The sequence below is a fragment of the Brienomyrus brachyistius genome, chromosome 8, assembly GCF_023856365.1.
Source record: "Brienomyrus brachyistius isolate T26 chromosome 8, BBRACH_0.4, whole genome shotgun sequence".
Taxonomy (NCBI): Eukaryota; Metazoa; Chordata; class Actinopteri; order Osteoglossiformes; family Mormyridae; genus Brienomyrus; species Brienomyrus brachyistius.
In genome coordinates, this window is record NC_064540.1 from 26855231 (window position 1) to 26870882 (window position 15652).

Below are 15652 nucleotides of genomic sequence, written 5' to 3' on the forward strand. Positions count from 1 at the left end.
TGCTTTTATCAGTTGTATCTATGCAGAATTCAGGAACTGGAACCATGGAGAATACATGCACCAGAGAATCAGAGGGCACTGCAACCACTTCCTGGTGCATTCTGTGCACTGCAGTTCTCATTCTAGTCTCTTCTATTTCTACAATATATGACTTACTCTTTAATCACTGCAGATTATTGCCTGAATATGGGGAGTAGCTATCATTTGTTAAAAGTCTGACACATCTGCAGTCTTCCTGGAAATATATTCAAATACAATCCGACTTTACATACTCATTCATTGATATGTTTGTGTTGGCTAATTAATTCACAAATTTGCCTAACCAATACTGTGTTACTTAAAGGTATAATAGCAATGTCTCCCCATTGACTTCGAATTACGACTGCATTCCCATGTGTCCAGTTTATGCACTGTAATAGTTGAATAGTTACATTTTAACACGTGTGCGTCAGTTTAAACGTTAAGGAGATGGAGATTCAGTTGAGTTTAATGGTGGATTCTTCCTTTAATCACTTTAATAACATACTGCATTACAAATCAAAAGTACAACAAAACTGCACTGTAGTTCAATATACCGGTTGAAACCACAAGCTTAAAAATCTGTCAGGTTGTGCAGTCTTTTAAATGAGACTTCTGAAAACCATAACGTAAAAAGCAGACACTTTGCCACTGAAGTGCCTTTGTACAGCCCTTCCCTGTAGCTAAAAGCCCATACAGAAGTACAGGACAGAACCTGGTTAACATTCTCTTTTTTGTGTTCCAGTTATTGTTCTCTTAGTGTTGGCAACAAAAGGTAGGTAGGACGGTTTATGTTACTCAAACAAAGGGGTTTGGAATGCAAACGCTGAGTTAAGATAGAGAAGCTGCGTGGGTGGGGGTGGACAAGGATGGGGTAGTTGGTAATTCTGGCTCCAGAGAGCCTTACTTCCATTTGAGGGCTTAGGTTACCTGACCAAATTTCGCCAAGCATGGAGGTCAAATGCAATTGAAAGGGAGCTGGAAATTATGCACATGCAGCAATTAACTGCACCCCAGTCTCCCAATGGCAGTCTTCCAGTAATTAGTCATTAATACTGTCATTAACAGATTGACTTGAACTCGTGGGAGTGCAAAAGGGAAGGACCAGATCTGGCAACCCTCTGCTGCATGCTGCCAGTGTCCCAACGTGGTGCAGCGGTCTGCAGACCAGCTATGTGCCACTGGTGGGACGGTACTGGGGTAATAAAGGCAAGCGTATGAAAAAAGTGTGCTTTAAAAGGAAAAAGCTTATGAATTTACCAAGATGCTTCAAGTACTGTGCTGATAGCTGCACAGGACCAGTCTCCGTGCTTGTTACTGGTGTTATGTTTACCTGTAAATACACCAGTACGTGGTGTGTTTATATCTGAAACAGGTGACACAGTTTCTCGCCCAATCGATGAAAGGTATGATCTGAAACAGAAACCCCACAGCCTATGAGCACAGGGCTGATGAGGGAAGGTGGTGGAAAGAACCTTCTGTGAGCAAAGGAAGCATTATTGATGTGTCACATCAGTGCCAAGAGGGGCAAACGATAAGGTAAGGATCAGTGACTGTATAGGAGGAGGGGAGTTTATTCCTGTTTAACTGGACTTTCTTATAACGTGAAATGTTCTCCAGCAATAGGGACGTGCCCTAAAAAAATACTGTCATTCTATAGAAAACAACAACAACAAAAAATAAAACACATAGATATGCATAAAACCTACACAACATTAAACCGATGGCACAAACATACGAAATGATAAAGAACGCAGCCAGGGGAGGCCTCCCGACCGTAGTAAACAGGGCCTCATACCACAGTAAACAGGCCAGTACCACAGGGAGATCCTCTGAGGGCTGACTGCATTCAGCTGGAATAACTACTCTGTACACGGTTTAAAAGTGCTAGCATAACACAGGGGCTCTCAGAAAGCCAGGGAGGCGCCTCGTCACCTTTCCATCCTTCTTCCCTTCTTTTTTGCCCTCCTCTCTCTGAGCAGGACAGAGCCTCATTCTCACGAGACGCCCCACATGAGGTATCACCCAGGAGCACGTCATCGTTGGGTTCAAAGGTCAAGCCAAATATGCAAAGCCAATCGGCTACAGCTGGCTGATGATGTCATCTTTAGAGACACTCTGGCCCCCCTTTCCAGCTTTTATTGTTACTATAGCTACAGTACCCGCGACCCAGTAGGCTAAGCGGTTTGGAAAATGGATGGATGGATGGATGGATAGTTACAGTAAAAGGTGAGGCAGTACTCGCATGGGGGAGTATGGGGGAGTATGGGGTGCCGGGGTCTGGCTCTCCTCCCTGGATTTCTGTTGAGAACAATGAGGTGATGTGTTGTTTTAAAGGTTTCTTGAACAGAAAACGCACATTGTAAGACGACGCACAACAATCCCTGTTGGATTTCCTCGGAGCTGTTTGTTTTGAACGTCACTATAACAATGATTCCATTTCACTCCATAACTTTTTTTTTTCTAATCCCCAAAACAAGTCACATATGGACTGATGGTAGAGAACATTCGGAATCCACTCTGCCTGTGTGGAAGGCTGAGGCACATGGAGGCGAGGGCGAAAGTTCATCCAGTTCAACTTGACATGCGGACAACTTATGTCACTAAAATCATCCAGCTCCCGTCTATCCCTGTTCATTAGAACGACTGACTTTTTCCAGCCAGTGAATTTGTTACTTCGCCGTATTGATAAGCACTGTCGCAAAGGTTTCCTTGGAGACCCTGATAAGAACTGGGTCAGCAGCTTAGATTTTGTGCATCCTTTGATATGTTCCTGATTGTCCCTCCGGTTTTAAAAGGGCATTCAATACCGAAAAAAAAGGCCAAGCTGGGGCATTCGCATGCTTGTCCACATTTTGTTCATGCGGTCCAGGAGCTGCCAGAATCCATACAGTGTGGTTTGACTGGGCTGTCTTCGCTCACCATGCTCTGGAACACAATTCCGGAAGCTTAGCTCCAAAAACTCCGACTGGGTCTTAGCACGCGACGGCTAATCCTTCAGCCCCTGAGCCTGTAGTGTGTGCTGACAGTCAGCCTTTAGCTAAAGTTACCCCAGGGATCTGCACTGGGGACCAGTTTTAATTAAGTCAAATAGGTTAAAACAACAGGGCCCATCAGACACAACCTAGGCACTGGGGCAGATATGGCATTTCGGAGGATGTCTGAGGTTAGAGGTGGAGGAATGGGAACAGTATAGTATTGTATCAAATGATATCTGGGTTTTTTTTTTTTTTAAACACGTGTCCAGCCTCCCACAAACAATTTACCGCTAGTCATTCACTTCAGTACATCTACCACTAAACAGAAGCGGAAGCAGATTTAATAACTTTTCCAAATGTTTCACACACTGCAGTAATATTCCTTCACAGGATCTCTGCTTGACTTGCTTGACATTATTCACATATGTCAGGTGGCTTGATCCATTTAGAGATCGCTGGGCGAGTCACGCAGGATGGACGCCTCACGATGCCCTCAGCGGCATGAGTTTGCGAGCAAGTGCTGCAAGATCTATGAGGGATGTAGAATCAATTCTAAGAGCTGATTTGTGTGTTTTTAGTCTCTGTTGGGGTGAAGTGCATGCGGTGTTGAAAGTGCTTCTTTGGGTGGGAGTCCCACCCCAAAAGCCTCTGCTGGCCTCACCTTGCCTCCGGCTTGTGCCGGAAACGGCTCGGGGGGAATCTCTGTAGCTTTCCTTTGAGGCAGATTATCTCACGTATCCTCTGAAGAACCTGAGGCAAACTAGTCTGCTATCTGTACGACTGTTCGTACGATTGTAGGTAGGTAGCCATAAACCCCAAAACACAAAGGGGGCACTGAGTTCTCTTACGATTTGCAGAGGTGGCTAGTTCAGGTCCAGACAGTAAAAGTCCAGAGCAAGCTTTTGTTTCAGCCAACCAGCAGAGTACTCTGTGACTGTGAATTTTTATACTCAACTGGTTGGTTGAAATAAAATCTTGGTCTGGACTTCAACTTTCTGGACTTACACTACCCACCTCTCAGGATGTGTTTGTTTGGCGTGGGAAGAAACACTTCAGCCACGAGCCCTTGAGGTCTTCATAAATCACAGCTGTAGGCAATCTCCTTCTTCACACAAGTTCACTGTACATCCCGTGTAGAGCTATGCCGTCTGGAGCAGCAGCCGGGAACTTTTGACCCCATAACTTCACCATCTGGCTTAGCCTGTTAAACTTCCCACGTGGGTGAGGTAAGTGACGTTGATCCACTACAAACTAATCATTCTGAGAAATATCTAAATTAATCTTTGACTTTTCGTTCCTACAGTTTATTGTGGACAGCATCATGCTTCTAGTCACTATGGTGCTGTCTCCTACCTATACAGACACAGACACAGTGTTACTGTTTTTGGGGCATGAGTTCATAGAGCTCTGTGTCTGACAGGATTCAGACCTCCTAAGCCCTTTCACCTGGGCCTCAGTAAGCTGTAAAGTAATGAGGCCTGGAACTCTAGGGCTGGACAGAGGTCCTCACTGGAAGGCCTGATGGAAGCGGGGAAGAGTGCTGGTACTGAGGGTGGAGCTGAATCCCAGGGGCAATGAGGACAGCGATTCCTGATGCAGAACCTGGGCGGAGGCAAGGGGTGTGCCCAGGGTCTCGGCTGCGTGAGAGGAAGATGAGGAGGATGAGGTGGAGGATGATGAGGAAGTGGCTGGGTAGCCCATCACCAGGCCACCTGCACCGATGGGGGTGCTGTAGGGCGGCAGGTTAAGCGGCAGGAAGCCCAGTAGGTGGGAGAAGTCCATGCCAGAACCGCACAAGGACTCAGCCGGACCCTTGGGCAAGAGGACGTCGCCACACAGGGACTCTGACTCATCGCCGGGCAGGATGTGGGGAGGGGCCGGAGGCAGACCCTGGGGCTCGGGCAGTGGCGGCAGGGGCAGGCCGCTCTGCAGGTCCATCAGAAAGCTCTCCATCTCCATCTTGAGGTAGGATGAGGTAGATCCAGGTTGGTACTTGGAAGAAGGAGGGAGCGGTGGGGGGTGATGCTGCTGTTGCTGCTGCTGCAGGTGGTGCTGATGGTGCTGGTGATGAGATAGAGGGACAGGCAAGGCCAGCTGGGTCGGATGGTGAGGAGGACCACACGGTGGTTCCATATGGCGGCCCATCCCTGGCCGGCATGCTGGTGAAGTATGGGCTGGCTGGAGATGTGGGTCATACAGGCCAACAGGAAAAACCCCTGCGAAGGGTTTGTTCACTGGATGGACCCTGGGGGGGCCCCCGCATGACAGATGGCTGAGCTCCTCCTTAATCACATTCGGGGGCGGGGTCAGCTCAGCCTTACCCTCCAACGGCTCCTGCGGGTGGCTCTTCTTGGCGTGCCGCGTCAGGTGGTCCTTCCGACCGAAGCGCTGGGCGCAGTGCGGACACAGGAAGTCCTTGCGGCCGGTGTGGACCACCAGGTGACGCCGTACATCCTTGCGCGTGTAAAAGCGGCGGTCGCAGTGGGCGCAGGGGTGGCGGCGCTCGCGGGTCACCCCCGCCACCGGGGGCTTGCCGGAGTGACCCCTCAGGTGCTCCAGAAGCGCCGCTGTGCTCTCACAGCCCAGCAGACACACCTGGCAAGAGGTGGGAAGCACAGCGTTTAAGGTTAACCGCAGCGCCACTAGGATCCGGATTCACACTCGACACGGCGGATCCAGCCTGAGACAGATCGACACCCGCAGAAACACAAAGAGCCAACAAACATCATACATAGTGCAGGCAACAGTAACTTACTAACCCCCCCCCCCCAGAGGTAGGCAGTGCTGACAGACCTTGCAGGTGAGGTCTCCGCTGGCGGCCGAGTGCATGGCGGCGTGCCGGCGATAGCCCAGCTTGGTGTGGTAGCGCTTGCCGCACTCCTCGCACCGAAAGGCCTCCTTGTTGGGATCGTGGGTCTGCAGGTGGTTCTTCAGGTGGTCCTTGCGGTGGAACATCTTCTCGCAGAAGGAGCACTGGTGAGTCTTCTGCTGGGAGTGCGTGGCCATGTGTCTGGGTGGAGGAAACGGATTTCCGATGGTCATTACCGTGTCTTCAGGGCTGTGGGTTCGAACTCAGCCTTTACTCTGGGTGCATGCAGTTTGTTCTTCCTGGTACTGCGCAAGTTTACTTCAGATGGGCCAGAAAAAGTCCAGCATTTTAAGTGAAGTCATTACATTGCCCGTAGGCTGTGACTCCATGCGTGTGTGAGTACATGCCCCTTGGTAGGCTGTGACTCCATGCGTGTGTGAGTACATGCCCCTTGGTAGGCTGTGACTCCATGCGTGTGTGAGTACATGCCCCTTGGTAGGCTGTGACTCCATGCGTGTGTGAGTACATGCCCCTTGGTAGGCTGTGACTCCATGCGTGTGTGAGTACATGCCCCTTGGTAGGCTGTGACTCCATGCGTGTGTGAGTACATGCCCCTTGGTAGGCTGTGACTCCATGCGTGTGTGAGTACATGCCCCTTGGTAGGCTGTGACTCCATGCGTGTGTGAGTACATGCCCCTTGGTAGGCTGTGACTCCATGTGTGTGAGTACATGCCCCTTGGTAGGCTGTGACTCCATGCGTGTGTGAGTACATGCCCCTTGGTAGGCTGTGACTCCATGCGTGTGTGAGTACATGCCCCTTGGTAGGCTGTGACTCCATGCGTGTGTGAGTACATGCCCCTTGGTAGGCTGTGACTCCATGCGTGTGTGAGTACATGCCCCTTGGTAGGCTGTGACTCCATGCGTGTGTGAGTACATGCCCCTTGGTAGGCTGTGACTCCATGCGTGTGTGAGTACATGCCCCTTGGTAGGCTGTGACTCCATGCGTGTGTGAGTACATGCCCCTTGGTAGGCTGTGACTCCATGTGTGTGTGAGTACATGCCCCTTGGTAGGCTGTGACTCCATGCGTGTGTGAGTACATGCCCCATTGGTAGGCTGTTCCCAGCTTTGTGCTCCCCCCCGACCCCGAAATGAAACAGCAGTTATGGATGATGCATCATGTTTAACCTGTTTCTTAGCATTGTGATGCCTATCTATCATGTTTTTATTTTAGCCCAGTGTAGGTATTTATCCTTCATCACTGTGCACCCCTATGCTACATGCTACCTGGGGTTATGAGCCAATGCCCTGTGAGGGATGCCTACCGGAGCAGCTTGTACTTGGAGACGAAGGCCTTGGCACAGTGTGGCTGGGAGCAGTGAAAGGCCTTCTCTCCACCCTGGCAGTAAGTCTGAAGGCGGAGTTTGTCCTGCGAGCCCAGGAGACACAGCGGGGACTGGCTCCTACCGAGCCCCTTCCACAGCTCCCCTTCACTCTCGGCTTCTCCCCTCAGCTCTAGGCGTGGCTGCTCTGCCAGCAGGGCGGCGCTAAAGGTAGCGGTGGTTCTGTTTTGTCGGTCCTGACTCTCTGGGCTCACTTGGTCAGTTTGGCATGGGACATCGGTGGCGGCTGCTGCCATGGCAGCCCTAAGGTTTCGTTGCCATGGAGAGGTAGGTGGAGCTTGACTGCCTTCTTGGCCGTGACTGGTCAGTCGCTGGACAAAGCAGGCCCACACAAGGTAAACGTCCAATCAGAGCAGGATCTGTGCTGGGGCCTTTGCTACTCAAATCTGTAAACCAACATGCACAGCGTTGTCATTTGCTGTGTATTAGAACAGTTCAGACCATTCACACACAGTTCTTCGTAACACAAAAAGCATTAACATAAGAAAAAAATAGAGCCAAATCTGCTCACAGCTCACACTGTATGTATTTGTGACACGGCTACACTAGACAATATGGGCAGTGAATCCAGTGCTGTCAGAGGGTGAATCTCAAGTAACTCATGTAAAATGTTTGTTACGGTTTAGTGGGGAATGGGGCCCACAGACATAGATACACACCATTAAAACAATGAAATTAGGATACGGTACAGAATTCAGAGTATGAATTTGCTTTGAACTGCGAGGAGAAAAAAAAAAAACAGTAATCAGAGGAAACCCATATTACATGAGGAGAACATGCAAACTCCAGGGAATTCCTGGAATTGAAGGACGTAGGAAACAGGCCGGAAGCTTACCTTTCAGATGACCATGGGAACGAGGTTTTGACTGTCAGCCGGTTCCCATGGTGACCACTTCTGGGGTGAGGGGTGTGCTTCTGGGCATCCTGTAGTTCTGCATGGGAGATTACAGATGCATATCCTGACTTTCTTTAAGGTCCCAGCCATCCATCACCATTACAATTACATAACAGTAGTAATATGCTAGATTTTTTTGCTGGGGGATATAACTTAAAAAGGGACATCTTGGCTACATGGATAAAAAGCAAATTATAATGGTAAACAGCATGGCTCACGGGAGAATGCGAAAACATAATGAAAGGAAAACACAATAAAGCTCAGGTGTCTGGAGATGGCACAATGTCATTTGATCTAGTCCAATCCCATTATAAAAATTTTGAGTATCTGCCGATACTGATTCCAATCCAATATTTCCCCTTTTATCAACTACTAAGCATTATATGTGATATTTGTATTATTAGTTTGCCATGTTAATTGAAATTTATCTGCATTCAGTGTTGTAGCTGCATTGTTTTAGGATGCTAAGAATCAGAAATGATAATGGCCATGCTGCTGAAACAAAAGCTATGGCACTCGGCTACAGGGAGAAATCCACGGCCAATAGGATTCACACAAGGCTGCATCCGTTTTATTCAGTAGCAACTTTCACAAAAAATGAACGAAATATTTCTTAAAAACGCAAATTACGTATTCTGTTGCCAAATTAAATATGATAAAGAAATCAATCATCAATCATATCATGGTACCCCCACCCCAACTAACCATTTCCAGTCAAAAGGTACATGTCTCCAGTACTAAATATCTGATAAAGCACATATAAAACTTGTAAGACTATATAAATTTTGCTGTGTTCAGTGTAAAATACAGCCTTTGGGTTAGGGGTGGAAGACCCCCGTAAATGTGAAAATTCACAAGTAATAGCCACCCCTAACTGCAACCCATGACAGTCGGCTAACCTAAATGTTAATATTTATTACCAATTTCTAAACAAACAGTACTGAAAACTTTGCGGCTCAAATTACTTTGTCATATCCTGTAAGGACCTTGTCATATAATAATCAAACCATTTAAATTATGTCCCTTACTACTGTACACACTGCGAGCGGTAAGTTTTGGATTCGTTATTAACAATGCAGAATGAACAGCACTGAAAACCTTAAAAGTTACCCCGAAAAGCCTGAGATTCCACAGACACATAATCAGCTAATACATGAATGATGCTGGTTGCCAAGACAAAAATGCATGGTACCCAAGCCAAGACTTTTAATATTAGATACAGTATGTACTTATACTGACAAGTATTTTATATATATATGATTTTGTATGATTTCATTTGCAAGATTCTGCAATCTTTTGGCAAGCTCAAAAATATTCCCGTTTAACTGTTCACAGCCTCAGTTACCAAAACCACGAATGTCAGATGCACAAATGTGAAGCGGTTACTGTACGTCCACAAAGCCTGCATTGGAGCCATCACGTGACCCTCACTACTGGTTATGGTATTTTATGCTAAGGCTGCAAGCATTTTCAAGATATTTCAAACAAGACCAATCCCTATCGGAAAATCTGTTTGGTTTCTTACTTTCCCGCCCTCGATCCCAGCATTTTTCGCCAGTATCAGCCCGATACCAATAGTGGGTGTCGTATCGGTACCATCTTTACGTCATAACTTTGTGACCTAAATTAAAAAGAGCTTATTATATGTTGGTGTATCTAACAACAGACCATTGAAATATTAGACGTTGTTTCCTCCACAAGGAGAGTCATGGACAATTATTGTACACATTTTCATTATTTTCACATTTCTTTGCACAATGCCGTCTCTGGGTCTTCCTGAACTGCATGCTCAATTGCAGTGAAAAGGTAGGCTGGAGATCAACTAACCCTATTCTCAATACAGTTCATGTACTATTGTTGTAACAAAACAAATTTCAATCAGATCACTCAAATTATCCATTACACTGAATGGCATAATTATTGTTCAATGTAAATGTATAGCTCAATATACTCGACTTTAACCTAAAACATACAAGGGTCTGTATAACCTTTATTAAAACTCAGTTTTAATTGTTGAAATATTTGACTATGACCATAATGTGCTGCAACGGATCACACTCCAGATTCAAGTTAAACTGAACTGCATCCATTTATGGTTATTTCACAAATGGTATAAGCACTGCGTGTGATCCCTGCGCATGACACAGACACACCCCACAACACAAGTGTAATGTGACAAAGTTGTTTTCCACATATACAGAAATATAACTGCTTTAAAACTGAGATTTGTGTTAGGTGTTATACAGGAATTAGGCCATTAATCATACTAACTGTGTTACGATTGACCGACTGACCATCCACCAATTATAGGGTCAAAGAGAGGCTGTAGCTTACTTAAGGCGGCAAAAACACTATGTAGTGGTACAGATGATCAAAGATGTTTGCTAGCAAGATGGTCTTAAACAGTAAAACATACAAACAACTCACTATGTTAAGAGCATTGACTGAGTATTCATCTTATTACATAACATGTACAAGAACCTCCGCTGCATTTTAAGTGTCATTTATTGTGGAACATTTTTTTTTAACTTTTTCAAAATGTTGCAGCTGGAGATCTAATGCCATTTCATAACTTTAATCCTTTGTAAATTTGTTACAATGGACATTATCATGCACTTTAATGCTACATCTGCAAACGATCAATTGTTAAATTCCAATGCACACTACTGTCTATAACATACAGCATTGGTGCATGATGCTATTCAAAATCAAAATAAAAATCTTACTGGTGTCAGGCCCAGCTCGTACGATCCTCGTGTGTGCCACGCCCCCCTGATTATCCACGTGTGCTTCCCTGATCGTACCCAGCTGTGTCTAGTTATTTTGCTCCGTCTTGTGTATTTCAGTCTGCGTCTTGCCCTGGTTCCTTGTCTGTCATTGATGTTAGTCTGCGTATGATGTTTCCTGCTCCCCGTCTACCCAATAAATCCCCGTTTGCTCGACTTTGCCTGCCTCCAGCCTGCTTCCCTGCTTGTTCGCTTTCCCCGTCTTTGACAGATCGTAACAACTGGCTACGTTCTGTAATATTTTCGGAGTTGGTCCCCAAACAGCCCTACTGTTAAATAATATTCTTATGTCACATAACAAAGACATTTAGTAATGTAGTAATATACAATAAGCTGTATTACTGAATTAACAAACTACTTATCTGTTACTTTAATATCTGCTAAAGGGCATAAGTTGTAATTCTGGGTTATTAAAACCATTTTAATACAGAGTTGGACACCAGGTTCTTTTTCATTGTCTGTTATGTAATCTGCTCCTACCTTCCAAATCACCACTAGATGATACACTTGCCAGATAGAATTTGGACAGCGTGTAAAAGCTGTAAAACAAAAAGTTGGATATTTAAAGGGAAAATTCATCATTTGTTCTTCATGGTTACAGTACTGGCTATTTAAAAGCTGACCTGACTTATTATGTACTCACTAACAAAAAAAGCATTTCATGTCATCTTTCCTGTGCTGTGGCTTACAGGCAGTAGCTTACAGTTTCTACTTGGACTGGGCAATTAATTGAATTTTAATTTCAATTACAATTTTGCTTTCCAATGAATAATCAAGATAAAATGATTGTGCCACATTTTGTTTCATAATGATGCTCCTGTTTGGATTTGTGTTATAAACCCAGCGCACCCCTTTCCAACACGTTTTTATTTGTTTCTGTTTCACTATATTTAGATTTCAAGGAAATCCACTGCTAAAAGGCGAAGTTTTTTTTTTTTTTTTTAAGTTCAATAAATGCATGATATTTCGAAAGTCAATGAGTAATCGTGTTGAATAATCATCATTTTTGCCATAATCAAGCAGCCCTAGTTTCTACATGCTACAACCCTTGGAATCCAACAGTGATAAACCACACACATAGTTTAAGGATAGGTCCCCCAAATCCAGTCCTGGAGGGCCAGAATCCAACACAGTTGGCAGAATTCCCTGCTCAAACACACCTACCGAACCTGGTAATTCACTGATTAAGGTATGTTTGAGCAGGGATATCTGGTAACTGGCCCTCCGAGACGAGAATGGGGGAACCCTGGTTTAAGGCTTGCTATTATTTTTTGGGAGTAATGAGGAAATGCAACGTGGCAGGATTTCCCCCAGTGAGGTCAGCTACTAAATCTATGCTTTAAAACACTGCAGCAGACCAGCACAGAAATCATTACCCATAACATGCATACAGAAGCCCCAGCCTGAGGGAACCACTAGATACACTTTTCTTCAGTCAGCTTCCTATTTCAGCTTAATCTGACCATTCACAGAACTAATTCAGCATAGCATGACATTCTTTGCGAGGGGAAATCAGTACTGAAAATGACAGGGAACTTCCACCATTTTTATATACGGTAAATAAATGTCTATTTACACTCATAATTCAGCAAACCAGTGACAAAATAGTCCTATTTAGTTTAGTTCAATAACTACACAATTATATATCAACATGTCAGTAATGTACATAAATTTCTGTTTAGGTTAATAGCACACAAAACCTTAAAATGTTTCACTGGCTTTTATCAAACTGACGCCCCCCTACGCCAAAATACCTGCCCTCATTTCATTAACCACTAAGCTGCCATTTTAGCCTTTTAATCTAGGTATGTGTGTGTGACGAAAACCTTACAGTGACATTCAGTGACTCTGTGGGCTGATGGTGTTCCATCTTCTGTTGTGTAAGAGTAGTCGTCTTACTCAACAAAGGATGCCTCTTTTGTATCCTGAGGGCCCAACAGCTCCCCCTGCAGTGTGCTTCACTAACACCAAGCCAACAGATACACCTGTTTGCCTCAATGGCAAAAAATCCCTAATCATGCATCAAGCTCACTGCTAAATAAAGCCAGAGGAAGGACTTCAAATTAATAACGGGGCCAGCGATGTGTGAACTCCAGATCTGTATGAAATCCCTGGGGTTTGTTGGTAATTATGGTATACTTGGAAGAATATTTACCACAAAGCAAAAAGAGTTACTAAAGGGAATTTAAGTGCATCGGGGAACCATAACAGATGCAACTAACCAGACTGTATGCTGATCATATTTCAGACATTTTGTATGATACATAAGCTGATCTCTATCTTAAAACAAGAGCAGCTTTTTAGAAATGTGGCTGCCAAAAAATTGTATAATATACAAACCGTCCAGGTTATATCAGTAACATAAAAAAAAATCAAAGTATCAACAAATATGGCGCAGGTTATTTTTAGAGGTTTAAACTGCATTCAAAACTTGTGTTGTGATTTTTTAAAGCATACTGGTCTCCTTTTTTTCCAAGTAAATAAACCATCCATTTTCACTTATTCAATTTGGGTCAAAATGATGCAAAGGCAATCCCTGAAAGCTAAGAGCACAAGATGGTGTAGGATGGGAAAGCAGTCCATCACTTAGCAGGATGAACTAGCTACAGGGGGCTTACAAAGGGTGCGAAGGCATCTGTTCAAGACAAAGGGGAAAAATGTGAAGTGTTATACAACTAGGCCATCCCTCCCAGAAGTCTGCACCTGTCCAAATGTCATGTCAAATCATATTCACTGTTTATTCATAGCTAGCTGTGTCATTCACACCTTCCTCAAATAGTTCCTGTAAAAACGTTCTTCCACAATAGAACTGAATTAATTGAGTTAATTTATTCAAAGCCCAGCTGCACATACAAACTGAAAGGCTAGAAAACATATAGCGATAACAATCAGTAACAAGGCAGGAACAAAATGTAAGAGTTTAGGTAAATAGTGGACGTGCTCATTTGTGAAGGCAGACATGCACAACAGCTGGAGAACGATACTACAGGTAAAACTGACTAAAAGCATAGAAAAGGTGTAAAATAATTATCGATATATTCATCTCCGTCTTACCGGCATCATTTTCTTAGATGATCAATGATATTCGATTTATTTTTTGTAAATTTTGAATTATAATCCGTATACCAACTAGGGAATGCACTACAATTCAAAGAATCATCGAAAATCTTTACGGTATAGTTTGGGTTTGTAACTTTTGAGATCGTCGTATCTGCTGCTAATCACTAACCATAACTTAGAAATTAAATGCTTGATGTAGCAGGGGGTATAAGGTGCAGGTGCTTTACAGCCCCTCAGTCAAACTGAGCGCTTGTAGGCGCACTTTGAGGTTTACCACTCAGGTAAAACCAGAACTGGGCGCAGTTGCGCGCAATTAGTCTGATTTCGTTAAAAGATTTGCAACGCTACTTTAAGGGTTTTTTAAAAACACAAAGGTTAACCCAGAAGTGCATGTAATCTATATTTGGCATGGAAATGGTGAACGGAACTTAGGTAAATCATTTGCGTCTTGCATTAACGTTATAAACGATTTTAGATTTAAGTCAGACTAGGCTTTTCTAAAACATCAACCTTTGAAGGCTTTTCAACAACTTAACTTGGATCATCACACGGGCCTAATTGAGTTTTTCTTTACCTTCTTTATATGGGCAGTATAGAATGAAAGTTTTGCAAAACTATTTCTATAGTTTTCTAAGGTGGAAAAAGTGATCTGTATACCTCATATCGAGGCGCGGGCATACAAATGAGCGGAAACAAAAAAGCACTCGAAATACTTTTATCTTTTAAGTAAAGATAGTGAGAAACGAGGAACCTCGTCGCAAAACAGCCCGCCCAAGAACAACTGTGAGTTGAACCACTCGCAACTAGAACAACAACTGACAGACCGTAGTTCTAGGGAACAGTAGGAAACACGCAAAATTCATAGATAAGATTTTGGTTTACTTTGCTAAATACGCAATAGGGAAGTACAAAATGATGCACCAAAAAAAACAGCAAGCACAATCATTTCTCTCTTGTTTAATCGTCCAGAATAAATTACGCAAGCTAACCTCGAAATGTACTCATTTACGTCCGCATATGGCTTGTGCTAATGGCATGGTCTCCTTAAAAACATACCCCATTGCTTAAAATTCTGAAGGTGCAAGGAAACCCTAACCCCCCTGCAAAAGCTGTTACCAGTTTGTTTGTAAGTTAAATCTCGCATATCCGCACTCTATTTAAGGGCAATGGTGAGATTAAGTTAATTAATGATTAAAATTCTCCGACGCTAGTAATGCTTCTACAGAAATCACAAAATGATACATATAAAAAGCAATCCTAAACAATTAGTACAGTAATACCGGGTAACCAACAATAAATAATCGATCCATAACGGAAACGTATTTCAGTATTACTGACACGGTCGTAATAAAAATACATAAGGACTGAGAAGTGGAACTACGTTAAAAGGACTCGCAAAAATGAACAGCAATCCACCAAAAAGTTTCCAGCAACTCACAGGTCAATTACCGAAGGAACCCCGGTATCATTCCACTCTGACCCAGTGCAAACCTACCGTGGGAGTACCCTCGGAACCTTATGCTGTCGTTTTGTCTCGGATTTGTTGTTTTATTATTTTTCCCAATTTTTTCTATATTTTTTTTATTTTTCGGGGCCTGACTGTTTCTGTCTCCTCTGGCTGCAGAGCTAGAGTTAGGGGGCGCGAGCATTGTGGGAGTGTGACGTCACGTCACTTTCACAAACTTTTTTTCTTTTTTTTCTTTTT

At 44.1% G+C, this 15652-nt stretch overlaps 1 protein-coding gene across 1 annotated transcript; it reads right to left on the reverse strand.

The window, feature by feature from the left end:
• Window positions 1–397: 397 nt before the first annotated feature.
• LOC125748107 (zinc finger protein PLAGL2-like) lies at window positions 398–15579 on the reverse strand. The gene is made up of 5 exons (XM_049023942.1): window positions 15443–15579; window positions 8042–8138; window positions 7129–7592; window positions 5790–6006; window positions 398–5591 (listed from the first exon to the last, which is right to left on the reverse strand). Exons 3-5 carry the CDS (start codon window positions 7440–7442, stop codon window positions 4503–4505), a joined length of 1620 nt encoding a protein of 539 aa, XP_048879899.1. The 5' UTR covers window positions 7443–7592; window positions 8042–8138; window positions 15443–15579; the 3' UTR covers window positions 398–4502.
• Between the last annotated feature and the right edge of the window lie 73 nt (window positions 15580–15652).